This window comes from Oxyura jamaicensis, chromosome 2, assembly GCF_011077185.1.
Source record: "Oxyura jamaicensis isolate SHBP4307 breed ruddy duck chromosome 2, BPBGC_Ojam_1.0, whole genome shotgun sequence".
Lineage (NCBI taxonomy): Eukaryota > Metazoa > Chordata > Aves > Anseriformes > Anatidae > Oxyura > Oxyura jamaicensis.
In genome coordinates, this window is record NC_048894.1 from 63869761 (window position 1) to 63890247 (window position 20487).

Below are 20487 nucleotides of genomic sequence, written 5' to 3' on the forward strand. Positions count from 1 at the left end.
TACAGGTGTTTCACTTTTCATCAAGTCAGATACGTACTTGCCAAAGTATAGCTGGGTACAAACTTCATTTTTTTCACCCACCACGGCACAGGCTAAGATGTACAGGAGAGCTCATCCCCGTGGACTATTGCTTCAAAATCTCCTGGGGCTTCAGAGGGATGAGATCAGAACGACCACATTGCAACAAGGTTGCATACAGCCCTGCAACCTGAATCATAGTTCTCTCATTGCAGAAAGTCTGTCTGAAGGCAACGCAGCAAGAGGAACTGCCTGCATTGACCCTTCATTCAGCACCTATATGGTAAAACAAAGCTCGTTGCCAATAGGGGTTTGTTTTCTATCGCGTGCTTGTGGAGCACCTAGGGTTTCCTACAATGTAAATACATCAAAAGCAGGTGATGAGGATGATGGCCATATTGATGATGAAGAACACCTTAAGCTGGGCTACCAAAATTGGCTGGATCCAGCCTGCTGAACACAACAGAGAAATGTTCCAGCCTTGACTTGTTTTTAGCAGATTTCCAGCAGTGGGAAAGAGTTCCCACTCTCTGTTAGAGCAAAATGTGAAAAAAAACTAGTGGATTATGGTTTGAGCTGCTACTGTAGCATAGCCGTGTCTTGTCCAGCACACACTTAGCCAGCAGAAGCAAAAGATTTTCCAATAAACCCTTTTGGGAGGATTAGCCTGCAGATTGACTGCAGATAGGGCAGTCTGGAATCCAGGCAGGTTAAACCTGATGAGTTACTGCTCTTTGAGTCAGCTGTTTGGGCTGTGGCTGAGTCCTCATGTGTAAGCTCTGCAGCTTGCGGAGTAATTAATCAAGCATCCATCTTTCTTGTGGATCCAGGGCTGGGGCCAGGGAAGCACGATGTCAGCATCTCACGTATTTAGAATTGCTGATTCACTTTGATCCATCCTTGCTTTTGCTTTTCAGCATGGGTTCTGTTTAACAGTGCTTAGTTCCCTCCTGCAGGAATAAGATCTTAACCAAAAATATACCCCTATTCTAAGGACACTGTCTTGGGAGGGGAAATGACTTTTAGAAGTTTTTTAATACCTGATAACTTAATTATGAAATAGCTTTGGCTGAAAAGTTGATGAAGGTGCAGTTAGTATAAGCCACAGGTAGCCTGTAATCTCTTTGTTGTTGTTCCATTGATTGTGTTGCTTGAAGAGCCGAATTAATGGACAGCATGACTGCTTAAATTAATGGGATTAGAGCCAAGGTAAATCTGACACAAAGCTTGCTAAGGCCTGGTGCTAACTCTGCTGGAAATGTTATCAAAATTCTTACCAACTTCAAAACAGAAGTAGGCCTGGAATGACTTTGGTAGAACAGTGTTTGTCAACATCAACTTCTGTGAACACATCTTTTGGCTTGATAGCATCCCAACAGAGAGATCTTGTTATGGTTAGTGTTTTAATTAAACTATTTCAATTTTCTTATGTGGGCTAAGCTAACTTATTTTCTTCATCTGTGTGTGCTGTAGTCCTGATCCTTGTGGTCTCTTCTTCTTGGCAAGATGTAGAAACCACCACTGGTCTGACCCAGATCATTTAGACTGTGAAACAAAAATGAGAAGTCCCGGAGAATCAAGTTATGGTCTCATCCATAAATAGTTCTGGGCAAGCTTTGGTGACATTCTGTAAAATTCTGTCTCACATATGGACTGGTGTGGTTGCACTTTTGTAATCTCCCAGATCCCAGTGAAATGGCATACCAGAAACAAGGAGAGATACAAAAGGCACCCACCCTTCAGCCCCTTGGGTGAAGTTGGGAAGCTGGTTCAGCTGATTTGGATGGTTTTTGCTTCCCAGCTTTTGTCTTCCCTCTGCTGCAGCCTGTCTTGAGAGGAGCAGTCGTGCCAGCCTCTCCAGTCCCAATGCTAATGCCACTCAGTGAGCAGAGAGGGGAACTGCTGACTTGATGATTGAGAAGCAAATGTGAGATAGTTCTCCTCCATAAGACATGTTGTGCAACCTGGCACACCCATCCATGTGTAATTATTGCTCCAGAAGATCTGGTTCCACTGCTAGGCACAGTCTGATGGGCTCTAGGAATATTTGGCCAATAATTGTGTACTGACATTTTCAATTCCTGCTGTTTTATACTATGTATACTCATCATTGAACAGAAGAAACGGCACTGCACACCTTCGCCTGCCATATATGTGTATCTCGGAATGTGTAAAGTATTCTGCTTCTCATTCCTTTCTCTGCACGTGTATCTGTGTCTGTACATACATGTATACCGAAGTCAGAAGTGTGGAGGGAGTGCAGTTTGCAAACCTGTCTAGCCAAGATAGCCCATCCCATTCTGTAGTTGGACAGTTTGGTGCCTGTAGTCAACACATTATTTACAAAAGTGAGTAATGATTTTAGAATTTATTTTAACCAGTCAAATCACAAAATTAGGTCAAATGCTTGCTCCATTCACCTAGCACTGCAGGACTGACACACATTTGATTTGCTTCAGCATAGAGATCCTTCGAACTTCACTGTGCAAGAAGTAGAAATACTCCAGCTAAAAATACTGGAGAGAAATAAGGTTAGGAAAAATGTTCTGGGTTTCATAGGTAGCAAAGCTCATGCTTCCAATAAAATAACCACGTAGCAAGGATCATACTAGAAACTGCAATGCATCTCACACAGTGTCACTGAATGCTTACTGAAGAAAAACAGTGCAAAGTGCAGGGAGGGTACAGGGGGATGCTGTGCTGCATAGCGATGTCATGTGAGATACAGATTGGTCTGACGCTACAACTTGTTGGGTTTTTTAAAACTTGGATTTCCTGACACATTTCCCATCACCTGGCTGATGAGCTGTTGTTTTTCAGTGTTCTTAAGGCCTCCCAAATCCTGTAAAAACTGCCAAAATAATGGCTGCATTAATTACTTGCAGGCATTAGTCTGTTGTTTCTCTTTCGTCAGTTTCTCATTTAGTACCGATTACAACTTGCTAGTTTTAATGGGGATAGAAAGGGTAGGCAAGAGAAACATAAAGAAAATTAACTGTAATTATCAGCCATAAATTTATCTAACTCAGTAAGCGTAAACAATTCTGTGATCGAAAAGAAAGCTGAAAGAAAATTGAACTGCCTGATTTTCTAATCCTACCAAAGCCTTTACAAAAGCTGGGCATTTAACTGTTGTCAGCTAATGCAAAAAGAAACATATTTAAAGACATATAATAATGCCTCGTGAGAATGGCAATTGAGCATGGGCTGTGTTTGCCCTGTGATTTCATTACCATGGAAGAGAAGGGTGTTAAAATATGCTAGACTGATGGCATACATTTTCTTCTAGAAGGTGAATAGAGGAATTTAGAGTAATTGGAACAAGTAAAGGACCAAATACAGAGAATTTCACTGAGTTTATTTAGACAATTAAAATCCCATATAAATTAATGAGTGTTTGCTTGAATAAGGTCTAAGTAGAATGGTTTTCCTTTCTCAGTTTATCTCAGTATGTAGGGGAGTCTTTTTTTTATTGTGTAGGGAAGTTCTCAAAAGGGATGTGAATACTCAGCAGTACTCAGGATGCATAAAAATTGAGCAGCAATTTGGGAAAGCCAGCATGGTTTGTCCCATATACTTTTTCCCAAATGCACATGAGAGTACAGAAAGCATGCAAGGAGGGTGCAGGGAGTGTGAGTCTAAGCATGTTTCCGATACCTAAATGGATAATCTCAAGCTGGGAGCATTTCCTTGTGGTGTGCAACTAGTTAGTTTGTCAGTGTGTATTTGTAACTTCTCTAGATTTTCTAGCAGTTAAAGTGTTGTATATAGTTAAAAATATATGGAGTGCTTCATTTATTTCAGTCTGCTTTGCTGCTATTTGCATAAATGCCTGCAGAGAAGTGATCAGAATGACAGGCTGGGTGGGCTGTGAACCAAGTGTTAAACTCTCATTCGTAAATGTTAGGAATGCGCTGAAGACTTTTGCTTTGCCATGCCAAGTGTGCTGGCATACATAGTAATGCCAGGCTTGGTTGCTTTCCTTGCTCTCAAGTACGCTGCCTATGGATTCAGTGATGCACATGCTTTATACTCCCAGATCAAAGGCTGTAGTTGAAAAGTCCCCGATTAGCCACGTTAACAGCAATCAAAATTATTGTGGACTTACTAGAAAACTTAGATTCATGTCAGAGCAGTGTTACAATCATATGGATACATATGGTCTTTGGAGGGGAGGTCACATATCTGTACTGTGCTTGTACAACATCAATCCCTAAATGGACCGTATCTGTTTTAAAGAGCCTTGAGTACTGCTACAGCAGCATTTGTACCTAGAGCAACAGCAACATATGCAGAGACATAGCCGTAATCCATATCCTAATTGCTACCTCTGTGCAAATGAAGGCTGGTACTGGTATTAATACATGATGAAGACTGATAAACCATCATTATGATCTTCTCTCATCCATGGTTCTGCTTGTATGGCACTCATTTTCCTGAAGGCATCCTTACAATCTGTTGGGGCCAGCAGGTATATTTGCCCAGCTGAGGCACCACACCTTTCCTCAGCTACCTACAAAGATCCCAGCATCTCTTTTTTATTAAAAACAAAACAAAACAAAACAAAACAGTCCCCTCTCTTTCTTCCCTTTTCCTAGGATGGTTTTGCAGACCACTAACCCTGCTGATACCATTTCTGCAAACTCACAGCTCATGAACCTTTTTGCTTGTCAAGACTGCAGCTGTAGTGCTGTTCATTTGGGAGCGCTGTTCATGTGGGCTGTGCATGCCTCCTTTGCTGGGTGACACCTAAGCTGTTGTCTGAGATGTGTTGTGGTTGAACCCAGCTGGCAGCTAAACACCACACAGCCGTTCGCTCACCCTCCCCCCTCCCTCTCTGGGATGGGGGAGAGAAACGGGAAAGTGAAGCCTGTGAGTTGAGATAAAGACAGTTTATTAAGATAGAAAATAATAATGATGATAATAATAATATGTACAAACAAGTGATGCACAATGCAATTGCTCACCACCCGCTGACCGATGCCCAGCCCCACCCCGAGCAGCCGGCCCCCTCACCCCGGCTAGCCACCCCTATATATTGTTTAGCATGATGTCAGATGGTATGGAATACCCCTTTGGCCAGTTTGGGTCAGCTGTCCTGGGTCTGTCCCCTCCCAGCTCTTGCTGCACCCCCAGCCTGCCCGCTGGCAGGACAGAGTGAGAAGCTGAAAAGTCCTTGGCTTAGTATAAGCAGTGCTCTGCAGCAATTAAAACATCAGCATGTTATCAGCACTCTTCTCATCCTAATCCAAAACATAGCACCCTACCAGCTACTAGGAGGGAAAATAACTGTCCTAACTGAAACCAGGACAGATGCCAGCCATGTGTCACTAGCAGCAGCAACTGCTCCATTTCTGCAAGGCGTTCCTTTTTACCATGCGCGTAGTCACTTGAGTGGACTTTGGTTTAACATATGGTTGCAGTGCAGCCAAGGCAGAGGCAGTCAAAAGCAGTTTTTCTCTGTTTATTTGAATATGTAGGTTTTAGTCTTTGCAGCAGTTGTGTGGAAAAGAGGTTATAGCAGTGAGGATAAACCTAGAGCCTGAAACCTGGAGTCACAGTGTGATTCACCAGGGCCAGAAGGAGAGGCGTGAACTGAGACCCTGGCTCTGGTGATGGTATGCCCAGGCTGGCCATGTATAAACATTATATATGTTTACTGTATATAATCTTTCACCTAATACTTGGGGAGTGCGTCTCATCCCAGTCAACTATGAAATATAACAGTGCAAGTGTTTATTTACATCATAACATTTTGATGCAGAGGAAGAGATTCAGGGTTTGTAAATGCTGCAGAAGCAATTGGCTTGCTATGGCCAAAAGAACTGTTGCTTGTCAGTGGCAAGGTGTATTACTCTTGTGTGCCTTCGCAGCCTGTTTCACTTGCAAAGTAAAATATGTTCCTTAAGTTGCTGTTATTTTACCTCACACTTACCACAGATGAGGAATACACACATGCCCTGTTAATATGAATCAGTTCATGAGCTCATTATGCTGTAGCAACTTGAATTTTTTGCAGCAGCTGTACATATCTGTGATTAACAAAGACTGTCTTAGCTAGCCGATATTAGAGCTGTGACTAATGCCAGTCTTAGGCATTCATCAACCAGATTTATCTCCTTGTCAAAAGTTTACTTAAATAAGGTTTCCTCAAAGAGACATTGTCTTGCCATCAATTTTCCCCTGGCAGATCTATTGATTGAAATAAATGTGTTTTTTTTTCTGAGCCATTTAAGGAACTGGGTGACAGATGGTGCACTGAATATGATAAATACAACCATTGTTATTATTGTCACTGTAATTCTTACTGTATCACAATATCGACAGTGGCAGCATCTAATAGGAACAGAGACACCTATATATGTAAGAAAAAATCCTTGTCCTATGTGAAAAGGCATTTGAATTACCTGTGTAGTAGCCTTGCCTGATTGTTTTCATGAGGAGGCCTAGAATGCACTCCTCATTATAAAGGGAAATCAGCAGTCTAGTAGTTTCTCCACTGCTCCTGCTAGAAATGTACATGCCCACATTTATTTATACCATTTTCTGAGGGATTCAAAAGCTTTTCATCACTTTACAGTATGTGATTCATTCATCCCCACATTTAGTACATCAGAAAAGAGTCTCAGCCCCATAGAACAACCAGTCCCAATATTGTATTCCCCTAGTCTGATGCACTTTTTGGTCAATAGTTTAACTAGCACATGTATCAGCGTTGTAATGTTGATAGCTTTTTAGTCATCATCCCTTCCTCCTGTCCAGAAGGGTTCTTGTTTTCTCTGCAGTCTCCTCCTTCCTGCTCCACTGTTATTTTTTCTGCAAAAAAGATGCTACCAGGACTCTCATGAGCATTGTCTTTTAGGATGCACCACTGATGACCAGGAATGTTGCTGATACCACTCAGGCATGCTGTGTGCCTGGAGTGGCCGGAACTCCTCTGCTCTGTTGGCTGCAACCTCTCCCATCCCCTTCCAGCATCCTTCTTTACACCTTGTAGCATCCTTCCTTCTGTTCCCATTCCTGCTTGAATCTGCTGCATCCCCTGCAGCCCATCTGGACTGACTCCAGAAACTTCCAACAGGGGCTAAAGTGTCCTTATGGCCGGCATCTGCAGCTCAGTGGGGAAAGAGCACTGGCACTGGGCAGTTTGCAGATTTGTATTTAAGAGGGGGTAATGCTCACCAAGTAGCATTGCAGTGGTTGAAGAGCACATCAGAAAATCAAGTTTGATCAGTGCTAATGTAGTAGTTTATGGTTTAGTGTGCATGTAACATGTTAAACTGACTGCATGATTACTGTATCTCAGAGACTGAAGAGCCTGCCCTGATATCAAAACTTACAGTAAATGAAGAGTTGCTGTAAAAGCCACAGCTTCCAAATGCTGTATTTGCATACAATTTCCAAGAGGCAGTCTGAACGTTGTGTGTCTCTCTGATACACCTGTGCTAGAAATACAAACTGGTACTGAACTGGTTTGTTCTGGCGTCAGATGAAAGGGAGCATGGTTCTGAGGTTGTGTTGAAGACAGGTCTATAACAGCAAAAATAACCAGCTCTCATCTGCTTTCAGTTCTGGGGGTAACAGTTCAGGGCAGTTGCAGCTCAGGTCACTTCCCCTGTCTGCTGGGTGTCTTAGGTTGTGATGGATTTGGGAGGGAAAGAGAATTTATTCACTAACAACCCCTGCTTTTATTTAGAGTTTTCAAGTATTTTCATGAGTCAGTGTAGATAGCTGAGAAGGATTTTTGAGGTCCTGGCTAAATTATAGCTGTCAAATGTTGTATTTGCAAATTTGAAAGAAAAGAAGGGAATGATTTAAATGGTTTTCTGAAAAAACCTATCTAGGGGAAATTCAGTTCTGTATGTTTTTGTATGTAGGTATATGCCAGAATTTATTTTAATTTTTATGCAAGATAGAAATGGAAAGGCATTCTCTCAGTATCTAAGGGGGCTGCAGTAGCACAGTACACTAGCATGACTAGAATTGCAAACAGATCTCTGTCCTGTGTGGGAATATGCAAAATACACAGCTCAATTGATGCTCAGCTTGTATCAAACATCAATTTGATGTTTGTGCAGGCTCCATGCACTGGCTCCTGGCACCTTATGTGGCTTCTGAGATGGTTTGCGTGCAGAACCACAGAGTTGACAATATGTGTATATTTGTGCAGAAGAGCAAATTGCTGTAAATCAACAATTTAAATGAAAAGTAGTGTCTTTTGATTTAAGTAATTGGTTTTGACAATGATTTTTGATGTTTTCCCGAGGAAAGGTCTTTAATCAATATGGCCAAAACCACTGATTTACAGCAAAGTAGAGCTTTTTAACTAAGTTTTCTAATTTTTGTTTGCTAAGTTGGGCACATTTATAAAAGCAGCTGTATATCTCAGCTTAATTGGTCAATAGTATAATGCTGGAAAAATGTAAATGAGTTACTCCTCATTCATGTGTAAGGTGATGCTGTTTTGTATTTGCAAACCATGTTAAAGTGCATTGGAATTGAAACTGTGATCTGGTTACAGCTAATAATAAGTGTACTAATAATATAACATATCACTGCACTGTGTCTTACAAGCTATGAACAGAATTGAGTGCCAAAAGTGATTTTCCCTCTGATTCTGCATAGGAGCTGAAGGCAACAGCATCTACAATGGGCAAAATCTGTGAAGAAAAATGTGTCCATATTTATTTATTGAAATAATATCAATACTTTGTAGTAATAATAATGTGCATTGTCACTATTCGGAATGCAATTAAAACAAACGAGCAAAAACATTTTAAAGAAGATGCTATAATCCGATACAAATGCTTAAAATCATCCATTTGAAATAAGCTGGTAAGCATGCTCCTTTTTGAAGGATGGCCAAGCAGAGAGACTGAGATGAAGGGTCTCAACAAGAATAACATTTACTTAGGTTATTTTTCTTCTTCAGTTAGCCTAAGAACTTGAGAAATCAACTCAGAAGTTGCCTGATAGAGAACTGTCACATCTCAGACTGTATTTCTTGATGCATAGGAAAGGGATGTGTATCATTTCATACAATGAGATGTATTTGACTCTATTGCTTATCACCATGGATAAATATATTGTGCTTTCTTGCTGAAACAAGCTGACTGCACTTCCCTGCTCTTATGTAACTGATGAAGTTCTTTCTGTCTGCTGTAATGTGATTGTCAAATATATTTGAAAAGGCAAAACATATTTACAGAATGACAGCTGGTAGCAATTGCACCTCTCTTAGGAAGTCTTGTCCAGAAGCGGCCAGGATTATACCCCAACGCTAGGCCAGGAGAATGGGACTGGATATTGTGTCTAGGTCAATTGCACAGGAATGCTTCTGCAGAACCTGCAGGCAGAATCACACATTTGCACCAGGCTGTCAGCACTGAGAAGGGTGATTTTCCTTTCACGCTGCTCTCTGATCTGCATGTGGCTGCTTTAGAGTGGCTCAAATGGAAGGTGCCTTTTCTCCATCTCTTTTTGTGAAGGGAGCACAGAGAGGAGAGCAAAAAAAGATGGCAATTTGGTCATCTTGTTTTTTAGTCTAGTTGCATAAACACGCCAGTATTCCTGTAAATTAAATTAAGCAAACCTTTCATCTTCTCTCCATGTTTCAAGAAAGCTAATGTGTCTGCTTTCAGATTTGCAGCTACAGAGATGACAAAGATTTGTAGTGTGCACACGCTCAAGTGCTGAACAGCATCATGCTGAAAGAGCCTTGCACAAGCTTTAATTGAGTATAAAAGCTTTCTGGGCACCAAGCAAAAAGTCTGCTTAAATCCCTGACAGGGATGAGAGCACAGCATATATTATCAGCATATGCACAGGCTCTAGGAACATTTGCATTTTGGATTTGCTGTAATTAACAGATTTCAACCATGTCAAAAAGGTTGAAAAATGGTGGAAGGAGTAAATACAGAACTCCACATTTTCTGTGTCTCCATAGCAATATTTAGGGCTCTTCCCTTTTCTTTGCATGTGTGCCTGACTTACATTGATACTAACAGCAATTTTTCTTGAATATAAGGAAAGTGAAATCCCATAAGCTTCTCTTTCATATTTATAATGATAATGTGGTACTCAGATTATGACAGCCCCAAGTGTTCCCTGCCAGTCACGGACCAAGCCCCCACTATGCATGATACTGAGCACACAGGAAAAGGTTGTCCCCAGGCTCCAGTGCCCAGTGAAAGGACACCCTTTTTCTTACATGCACATGTAGAGCTGCATATCTTGAGAGGTGAGTGCCTGCATAGACCCCAGATGAGATGTGAGAGACATCTCAGAGGTAGTATGTTACAAACTGAACTGGAGCAGAAAGTTGCATGTGTGGATCAGCGGTGAACAGGTCAGATCATGCTGCAGGGTGTGGGGTTCTCTGGGGACAAGTAGCTATTTCAGGAAGATTTGACTGTAGGCAAGTTTTGACTGCCTAAGATTTCTCTTATTTTGATAACTAATTTGCCAGACTAAAATCTCTCTGCAAAGAGTGTGTAACTTGAGGAAGACTATTATATTAGTGATCTGTATCCCGGCATAGCTGGAGCTATCAGGGGAATATAGGGCAGGTGGATGAATGCAGTCTCTGATATCAAAGGCATGCAGAAAAATATTATTCAGGAGCAGGAAAAAGAGTGCTAGAAGATTGAAAATATCAACTCAGTCACAAATAGTAGTCTGTAAAGATGAGAAAGAAAAGTGAGAAAGACCATGGCCATTGAGTAGAGGATTGCTATCTAGTATGAGAGGACAGTGATTATCTTTGTACTTAACTGATTATGTAGAAGGTTAATAGAAGCAAGTTGAAGGAAGATTTTTCCCTTTTTGTCTGTTACTAGATGTGACTGCCACTTCAGTGGTGAAAGCCCTCGCTCTAGTTTCAGCTACTCAAATAGCAGCAGACAATCCTGTGAATTAGGCAGTGTGGATAAGCTGGTTATTGAATGTTTGGACTGTGACCCCATTCTTCTTGCAGTCAGTCCTTTAAATATTCATATAAGTGGGCTCAGACATATCCTTGCCATCTGTCTGTATTTATATGACTTCATCCAAACAGCTCCAAAACATGAAAAATTTTACCCTCATGACATTGCTTTAAATAAAATGGAATTTCTCCTCTGTCTTAAGGGAAAAGGAATCAAAACACAAAGAGGTTTAGTGATTTATCAGATTTATTAATCTGGACTCCAGCAGACAGGATCCAAATTCAGCCTTTCTAAATGCCAGGCCCAGCTATAGCCCCAGGTTCCCAAGGCAAAGGTCATATTTAATGCTGTAGGGTGTTGTATGGCTCACATAATATTGCTCATTAAGCAAAAAAATGATCTATGTATGCAAGTATAAAGGCAAGTGGAGACTTTAAAACTTTTCTTTTATGCCATGTCAAAAACTTTAAATAAAATACAGGCTTTATATAAAGTCACTGCTCATTTATGCTGGTGACAGGTGCCCCTGGTCTGATGCCTCTGGTCAATTAATACTGAACCTGGGAAGATGCAAGTAATGTGTCCTTGGTCACATTCCATGTTGCTCTCCGCAAGCTGGTTACTACTATAGGCCTTTGGCTGTTAACTTTGCTTCTCTGTCACTATGTGTGTGTATGGGTACAGAATGAAAGTATTTGACAAAGAAAAATCAATAATAAAACTATTATTTAGGCATCTCAGCCTGCACTGCATTCAGCTGCACACCTTGATGGTCAGATAAAACAGGATCACTGTGCAAGTTTCAGTAAACACTGTGCACCATATGGGCAATTCTGTGAGGGAACAGATTGTCACAGATACATTTGACCTGTTTTAAAGCAATTGTGTCTCTCCCATGTACTGTGGATGCATTGATGACATTTTAGCAGAACTCCTTCAAAAAAATGCTTGTCATTGTCAGAATAGTGAGGCATTTTGTAAGAAGAAAGTTTTAAATTTTAAATCATGCAACAAGTCCAGTACCTCTCCCTGTCTCCAGTGAGAGCATCTTAAGCAGTCTGAATGGAAAGTATGATGGAACAAGACCATTGAGAAGACCAGCCCAGACTTTTTAGTGTACCTACATTAAATTACTATGGACATGAGGTTGTGTGACTCGTATGCCTCAGGGTTTTGAATTTGAAGCTCAGATTCAGCTCCTGGAAGCACCCCCCATAGGCAAGATATCACAGAAGAGACATCTGTGAGATGGCAGAGTTGAGGGATTTAGTTTTCTGCCAGCTCCCAGAAGGTGGCAAATGTGGAGTAGTAGTCCACTTTATCTTAGCTTACTTTCTTATCTGTCCAGACCCTTGCTTTCAAGCTATTTTTAGGCAGGAGTGCATTTTAGGAACAAAAAGGAATGCATTTTCACTCTGGTACTAAAGACACTGTTACATGTATGCCAGAGGGAATCTTTGTGCCTTTAGCACAATATTGAAGTATTTTATTTCAAGGATCTTTCTCCTTGACTTAGTCTTTAGGAGTAGCTGTGATGCTCTGAGTTTACTCAATCAATATATTTTTGTTGTTGACTTTTTTTGTAAATGTTTTTCAGGCATTGGAAAAAATGTCATCTGTGACCGAACAGCAACTCCCCTGGATGCCTTTAGGATGATGACTGCGGCTCATTATTACCCAAAGCTCATGAGCATCATGGGGAACGTCTTGCGCTTCTTGCCTGCCTTTGTGAAAATGAAGCAGCTGATCCAGGAGGGTTATGTGGGGGAGCTGCTGGTGTGCGAGGTGCAGGTTCACAGTGGAAGCCTGCTGGGCAAAAAGTACAACTGGAGCTGTGATGACCTGATGGGAGGCGGAGGTTTGCATTCAGTTGGCACCTACATTATCGACCTCCTGACCTTCCTCACCAGCCAGAAGGCTGTGAAGGTGCATGGCTTGCTCAAGACCTTCGTGAAGCAGACGGACCACATCAAGGGGATACGGCAGATCACCAGTGATGACTTTTGTACATTTCAGATGGTTCTGGAGGGTGGTGTGTGCTGCACAGTGACGCTCAACTTCAATGTCCCTGGGGAGTTCAAACAAGACATTATTGTGGTGGGTTCGGCAGGCCGGCTGATTGTAATAGGTGCTGATCTCTATGGACAGAGCAACAGCTCTCCTCAACAGGAGCTCCTGCTGAAGGACTCCACGCCAGTCAGCAATTCCTTACTTCCAGAGAAAGCATTCAGTGACATCCCTTCCCCTTACCTCCAAGGCACTATTAAGATGGTTCAAGCTGTCCGGCAGGCATTTGAGGACCAGGATGACAGGAGGACCTGGGACGGGAGGCCTCTCACAATGGCTGCCACCTTTGACGACTGTCTGTATGCCCTGTGTGTGGTGGACACCATTAAAAAGTCAAACCAGTTGGGGGAGTGGCAGAACATTTCAATCATGACCGAGGAGCCAGAACTGAGCCCAGCATACTTAATCAGTGAAGCCATGCGGAAGAGCAGGATGTCTGTGTACTGCTAGCTCCCCTCAGCTCCTAGGAGAGGATAGGAACCAGACAGCTCTTAAAGGAAATGGTAACTCAGCCCTTGTGAAGGGCTTGGGCATCTTGCAAACAGCTGAGGATATGGGGGGAGGAAATACGGTGTTTGGATCAGCTAAACATGTTGGTGGCTAAATACAAAAGTGGTAAGAAAAAAATGCCCAAAATGGATAGGAGAGTTAAGAGCTGACATAACTGTTTTAATAACAGTATTAGCTGGCTGATTGGAAAGATAAATCATGGACTCACCTCCTGCTTGCAGGTGCTTTAGATTATTCAATTGTGTTTACTGTGAAAGGTTGGGAAGGTCCTTTTAGATTTTCCTGATGTACCAGAGGGCTGTGAAGGTACTGTCATGTCATCAAATTTTCTGTATTGTCTGACATGAATGGTTCCTATCATGACAGCTGACACCATCATGCTGTACTACATCTCTGACCAACACACAGAGTAGCGGGAGTTGGTGTGAAAGTGTCGCGTGATATAGAAAATCTTGGCAGCTCACTTTTCATACAGCTTTTTAGGAGCTTCTATGTGTTGGTTTAGTTAGTTGTTTTGTAATTCCTTTTAAAGCACAATTAAGTAGAAAAATATGTGGCTTTTACAAAGCAGCCCTCAACCACAGTGCATATGCCCTGGTGTTAAGGAAGTGAGGGTCTTTTGTGACCTCACATGAAGCTGCAGCGTTAGCTGTACAGATTTGCTGATGAAAATGGGTTGTGCAAAACCTTCATGAATGTCAGGTGGCATGAAACAGTAGTGCTGGTGGGTTTTATTATACAGCTGAACTCAGGCTAGTCTTATGAAGGTTTACACTCAATTTCCTGTGTCTGGGACTCACTTTTGTGTGAATTCATCTTGCATTTCGGTATTAGGTGGAAAACAGAAAATAGTAATCCATCAGAAAACCATTTGATGCTTAGACAGTTATTTTAAATCTTTGTGAACTCTCACTTAAGGCATTTATACCAACAATTAATTTCACATAGCTCAACCCAGAAGGTTTCATGTTCACCAAGTGGTGTGTGTGAGTCAAAAAAAAGGGGGGAGGGGAAAAGATTTCTTGTCATTTCTAGGGAAAAAATTACTTAAGAACCTCACTTCTCTACCTGCTTAAAGTAGCTAGCTATTGGTACTGTAGTAATTGTTCCCTGTCATCAGTGCAAGGATGGACAAACTTTTTTGATAGGTTTGTCCTGTCCTTCTTTTTAATATTTTAGATTGCAGTCATGAAAGAATATATTCTTTCAGTTCTTAAAAGAATATAGTGAAAGGTACATGTATTATCCCAGTAAATGGGGATACTGCTGTTCTGCATAAAGCTGCTCCTGTGCTTATGTGTGTACAGCACTAAGTCTTCAGATAGGAAAGAAGTAGAAAAAGCATATAGCATTAAATCATTTTAAAATTGATGAAAATCTTTTCAGTTTGTATTTTTTATTTTTGCTAATTTGACTAGGGAAAAGAGGAAAACATTTGGATGAACAGTAAATTAAAAGAGAAATTATGACTGTCTCAAGGTCATTAGATCACTGTTGCCATTTTAGGTTAGAAAGAGAACAATCAGAATAATTTTTTTTTTTTTAAAAAAAAAGCACTATCAGTTTTACTATTTTTAGGAGCACTAAGGGCTTCTGAAGAGCTCCTTCAAATTACTTCCTCTGATTGCTGTATCCTCCTGCCTGTCCTGTTCCCACTTTTAGTGCTGCAAATTAGGAAACCTGAATCCCACCCCAAAATTATTAGTGTGTGCTTAATTTTTAAAGGGTGTGTACGTGTGACTTTTTATTAAATAATCCCTGAAGTGTAAGGACATGACGAAAGAAGAAATGATGTGATACAACAAAACCACAACCAAACGGAGAATTGCTTCTACCCATATTGTTCTGTTAGTTGTAGCATTTGTCTCTGGGGCACACTGTTCCTGCTAAGGCCTTGGGCAAGCTTTCATCGTTCCTTCTTGGAAACAGCTCTTGACAAGTTTGGATGTTTTTCCTAGAATTGACTTCTCTGAGAATTCCTGTAGTAGTGTCTGTGCCAACTAGAATTTCAATTAATTATCATGGTATACCATGCTGTACAGTTCTAGTTCTTAAAAATGCACAGAAAAATACAGGAGATCAAATTCAATCAAGAAATCCTCTTTCTCTCCTGAAAAATCGAATTAGCCCCAAAGGGATCAAGGGAGAGTTTTTATATTGTAACGCACAAGCCATTTATTGAAAATGCTGGCAATTTCAAATCATGACTGTAAGCCCGGTGGATAAGTAAACGTATGTCTAGTTAAATAAATATCATCCCAAACGGGAACTAAACATGGACCAAAATGAAGTGAATCTTGCTTCTTAGTGGTTTGGCCATTGTGCTGGAATTGCTGCTCATTTCTTTGCACCTTGTTTTGGTTCACAAATGTGGACAACTATCTGCATTTTGTTTCTGTGTCTTTCTGGGTTTTGTGATTCCAGCTGGAAGAAGATATGCTGGAATCATAGACAACCCCTCCGCAGTGAATCCAGGCAAAACGCAGAGAACAGGGATAGTACTACTGAGCTTGACCTTTCTGTCCCGGATCCAAAGCTTTAGGTGACACACATCATCCATCCTCTGTACAGATTTACCAATGCAGATATTGTTGCTTAGCAGAAATAATATTTAACACTTTGCTTACATAGCCATCTGATGCTGGTATTAGTACTGGCTTTACCGAATCCTATACAGCTCCCTTTGACCACAGTGCTGTTCCCAGGATGAGCAGGGGCAGGGTGGGACCTCCTCTTCTGCGAGCAGCATAAATCTTATGCTAGATTTAGGTGAACTTGTTACCTCAGTGGGACGGCAGCAGTAACCGAATACGTTCAGGATTGTATGACAGTTTTTCCATTCTTGATTAGGTGAAGGTGCTATAGTGTCGCTTGTAAAGATACTAAACTTCCACCTGGCTAAGAGGAGCAAGGACTTGGTTTATTTGAAGAACAAGTATCACTATTCTAAAAATAAACGTTACTTTACAGACTGGGATCTTTCTTGGCAGTATGAAATTCTCTGCTCTTCTGGTACAGTTGAAAGTACATTGAATTGCCCTAAGTAGCCTCTGGAGTTCATGCTGGGTTTAAGAATTTGAGCAGGAGTTAAAAGAGATGTACTTGATTGAACTCAAAAGCGGTACTGCACCAGGGATCATATATTTGGAATTGCACTTTTAATGCTGTTTTTTAATGCTGTGCCACAAGATTTGAGATGAATGCTGCTAGAATTGGTGCAGGCCTAATAGCCAAACTGAGGCTACTGCTGGAATTTACAGTAGCCTCCAAATGGGCATGTTCATACACTAGATGAGAAATGTGCATTCCTCTTTCCTAGGGCTCCTGTTGCTCTTTCCTTTGCCATCTACCTGTGCACATAATATACTGAACATAATGGTCTGTTGCCAAAGAAAAAAAAAAAAAAGAACCAAAGGGGAGAGCCCGGGTGAAGTGCTCTGCTGCTCTGCAGGGGTCTCTTCCAGTGCTGGGATGGTCAGCTGAGAGACAATGTCCTATTTTCAGTGGGAATTGTATGGGCTCCACAGCAGGGGAAGGGCAGCCCTTCACTGTGTCTCTGTGCAACAGCAGGGGAGAGCTGAAGCCCTTCCAGGTGCAACAGGGAGAATGGTAGTTGCAGCGACGAGCGGAAGGAAGGTGTGCCTGCAGCCTGGTACCTACATGCCCATGCCAAAGGGGAAAATGTGCTGGTAGTGCAGAGGGTGAGATCTGCTACACCTGAAGGTAAGAGCAGCAGCCTCGCTCCACCTCTGTGTTTGGGAGCCCCAGGAGGGGCCCTGCCCTTAGCAAAGCAGCATCTGTCCTGTGCTTTTGGTAGATGCATGCACATCCTCAGTGCTGACCTCGTTCAAGTTCCACATGGAGATGAAGAACTCTGCAAGAGCTTTAGGGTTTCCTATATCTAATATCTTGCATGTTTTAAATCAGTAGTACTTAAGCTGTGTAGATGCAAAATACCGAGTAGAGATGATAGGTCCTTACCCATGCATCCTATAAGGCAGAGAATCAGGGCTTTCACAGACAAATTTAGGCTCAAGATGGACTGCTGCAGAGTTCATCCTTTGCTTTGGCTGAAAGTATGAGAAATTCCTGCCCAGCCAACACAGGGCAATCAGAGGCACTCTCCACTTTGTTCTTAGTGTTTCCTTCTTTTGGATAGCTTTTGAATCACAGTGACTGTACGAGTGAACAGCTGTCCTTGAAGTTCAGTCATTCAAAAAAGGAGGCTTTTCTGCTCTGTGTGGTCACAGCACAAAGACAATTCAATTCTGTGTTACCTTGTTTATTTCTGTGGCCATACAAAGGGGAAAAGACCCAGACAACTGAAAATGACTACCAAAAAAAAAAATAAAAAAAAATCATTGGTAAAGATAAACATAGTATTGTGTCTTCACAGAGATTCAGAAATTGCTGATGACAATTTCTTGTTGCTGAGAAATTTTAGATTTGACTTTTATCTATTACCTTCAGTGTAAAGTATCACAAATTACAAAGTCTCTTCACTGTTAAGTTCTGTATTTACAATGGTTTAAAAGCACCCAGTAGATTTTGGGCTTTGTGCAAATACCCAACACATTGGCCTGATGCTCCAGTGACCTAGTGAAGTACCTTTAAGTACGTATGAAACTCAACACTGGACTGTTTGACCTCTGTAGTGCTCTCGGGGTATTTAGGACTAATTGTGAAATGGCAGGATTACTCAGGAAAGCAGTTTCTTGTTGTTGAAGTTTTTACTTATGGGGAGCAAAGCTTGTAAATTTTAGAGATGATGTATGACTGAATAATAATTGACAGTCATTTCTGCTTCTAAATTTCCTCTCTCTTGAGCTGCTGGTGAAGTCTGTCCAATAAAAACAATTTCCCCTTAACAATAACTGCCCACTTCCATTTGCTCATGAAAATAAATTTTCAGTAGATGAGACTATACCTAATGCTGCATTCGTGATCCTTTGTCATAACCTCATGATTTACTGAGAGTATGAAGCGAGAGCCAAGGCAAGTAATGACTTTTTCAAATCTGCCAAACAAAGCAATGGGGTTGGCAAGTGAAGGGTATCAGCTTAGGTCAAACCGAAATAGCTTCATTTTCAGTTAAATGAGTAAACAAAATAGCTATAGTCAATCCAAAATTGAACACAAAACATGTTTGTAGGTGGTCTTTTTGTCTTTTTTTTTGGGGGGGGGGGGGATTAAGTTTTATTTTTAAAGATTACGGTTTTGAATTTTTTTTTTTTGTTTTTGTTTTTTTTTTAAATCCATTTTACTATGTTTTGGCATGTGTGAAATTAACCATTTGGGGTTGCAGGTATTTTGTTTTAAGTTCACACTTTAAAATATTCCATCCACGTTCAGTGGATTCAGCTGCCCTTGGGCAGGTTCAGCTCTGAACCTGCAGTCCTGCGGTGTCATGCAGTGACCCCATTAGAGCATCTGAATTTGGCCATCTGGGTTTAATTTGTTTCTTCTTGTGGCAGAGGGGAAACCGGTTCATTACATGGTGTTGGCTGTAGATGATCAAAACACATTTTGCAGCAGTGCCAGCCATCATCTTTAAAAGCATTTAAATTTATTAATGTGTTTACTGTGGTCATTTATGACCTTGCAGCCACGGGCTACCATCCATTACCCCCTTTTCCCTTTTTCCGTCAGACTTGCTTGCCTCCCCCCTTCTTTCCTTCTATTGCAAGTCTCGAGGTGGGTCTCTCTTGTTTCCCACTAGGTTTACTCTCAGTCTGCGTTACACATGGCATACAGGGTGGTTGACATATGACTTGAAGTAACTCCTAATACAAACTCGTTAAAGATGTCGACAACGCAAACCGCTCAAGTACATGGCATACCTGATGCCCAGCTAGCGCAGGAATCAAAGCTCCCTGCTGTGCCATGCTTTACAAATTACAGTCACTGTTTCTGTCTGTACTGGTTTTCTTTTATTTGATTTTGAAAATGGGAGTATGTTCAGTTTGTTGCTGTGTCAATATTAAATATATATTTATTGTTTTTCAGACATACATATATATAAATACTATATAAAATGTCAATGCATGGACATATGTACAGTAGATATTTTAAAGAGCTATTTATCAAGAAAAGTAAGTGTTAAAGGTAAACAGTTTATATTTTATATATTGTGTAGATAGAAAAAAGTGTTTAAATTATAGCAGAAATTTTGGGGGTGGGGGGTGGGTTTGGAGAAATGGACAAGGACTGGTTCTAGCATTTTAAATAGCCAAACTACTTTGTACGGAAGCTGCCTGTTGTGCCTCTCAGCTGCAATATTTGTTTGTTTCTTCTTCTGGAAGATGATGTGCATTGTTACTTTTACATTGCTTGGGGAATGTAGTTAGTTTATTCTCAGCCAACTGGTATGTGCTGCTTAAAACATGTTTTTCTGGTGTTCTGCATATTTGCATTGATGGATTAAAAGGATCTTAACTGGCAAATAAAGACATAAAATGATGTGATCCGAGTTGCCTGTCATTCTTCCCCGCAGTTGTATTGGTAGTAGCTATCACTTTCGCCAGCCTTCTAAGTTCAGCACATCTGAGAAAAAACAGTCTTTGTGTTTGGGGGTGGGGGCTGTGGTGGAAGGAAAGAGGGAAGACAGAATTAGCACTGAGCTATTTGAGGGCTTAACACTACAGCAAGGCCTGAACGTGGTATGTCCTGGGGAGACAGCCCGTTTTATTGCCAAAGGGTGCCATCAAAGGCAGTAGCATAGCAAAATGGGGGCGTAGTACACCCCTAAAGAGCACAGCCTGGAGAACCTTTCAGGGCCCTTCTCCTTACCTCCCCATGGGTGTCCTGGGATGCTTTTGCCTTCCTCATCCTCGGCTGCCTCCAGTGACTTCCCCATGCCTACCCAGCCCTCACTCCACTCCCATCCCTCCTAAGGAGATTTTTACTCGAGCCGCCCCTCTGATGCTGGATAAAACCTCACCGAGTACAAAGCAGAAGATCATAAGAA

General features: G+C 41.4%; 1 protein-coding gene across 3 annotated transcripts in view; it reads left to right on the forward strand.

The window, feature by feature from the left end:
• GFOD1 (glucose-fructose oxidoreductase domain containing 1) overlaps positions 1-16913 on the forward strand; it is an 81325-nt gene extending 64412 nt beyond the window's left edge. For all 3 annotated transcript variants that reach the window (XM_035317332.1, XM_035317331.1, XM_035317333.1), the window contains one exon: positions 12541-16913. In XM_035317332.1, coding sequence (XP_035173223.1) covers positions 12541-13460 — 920 coding nt within the window. In that variant the 3' untranslated portion in view covers positions 13461-16913. The remainder of the gene's footprint in view (positions 1-12540) is intronic.
• The last annotated feature ends 3574 nt before the right edge of the window (positions 16914-20487 follow it).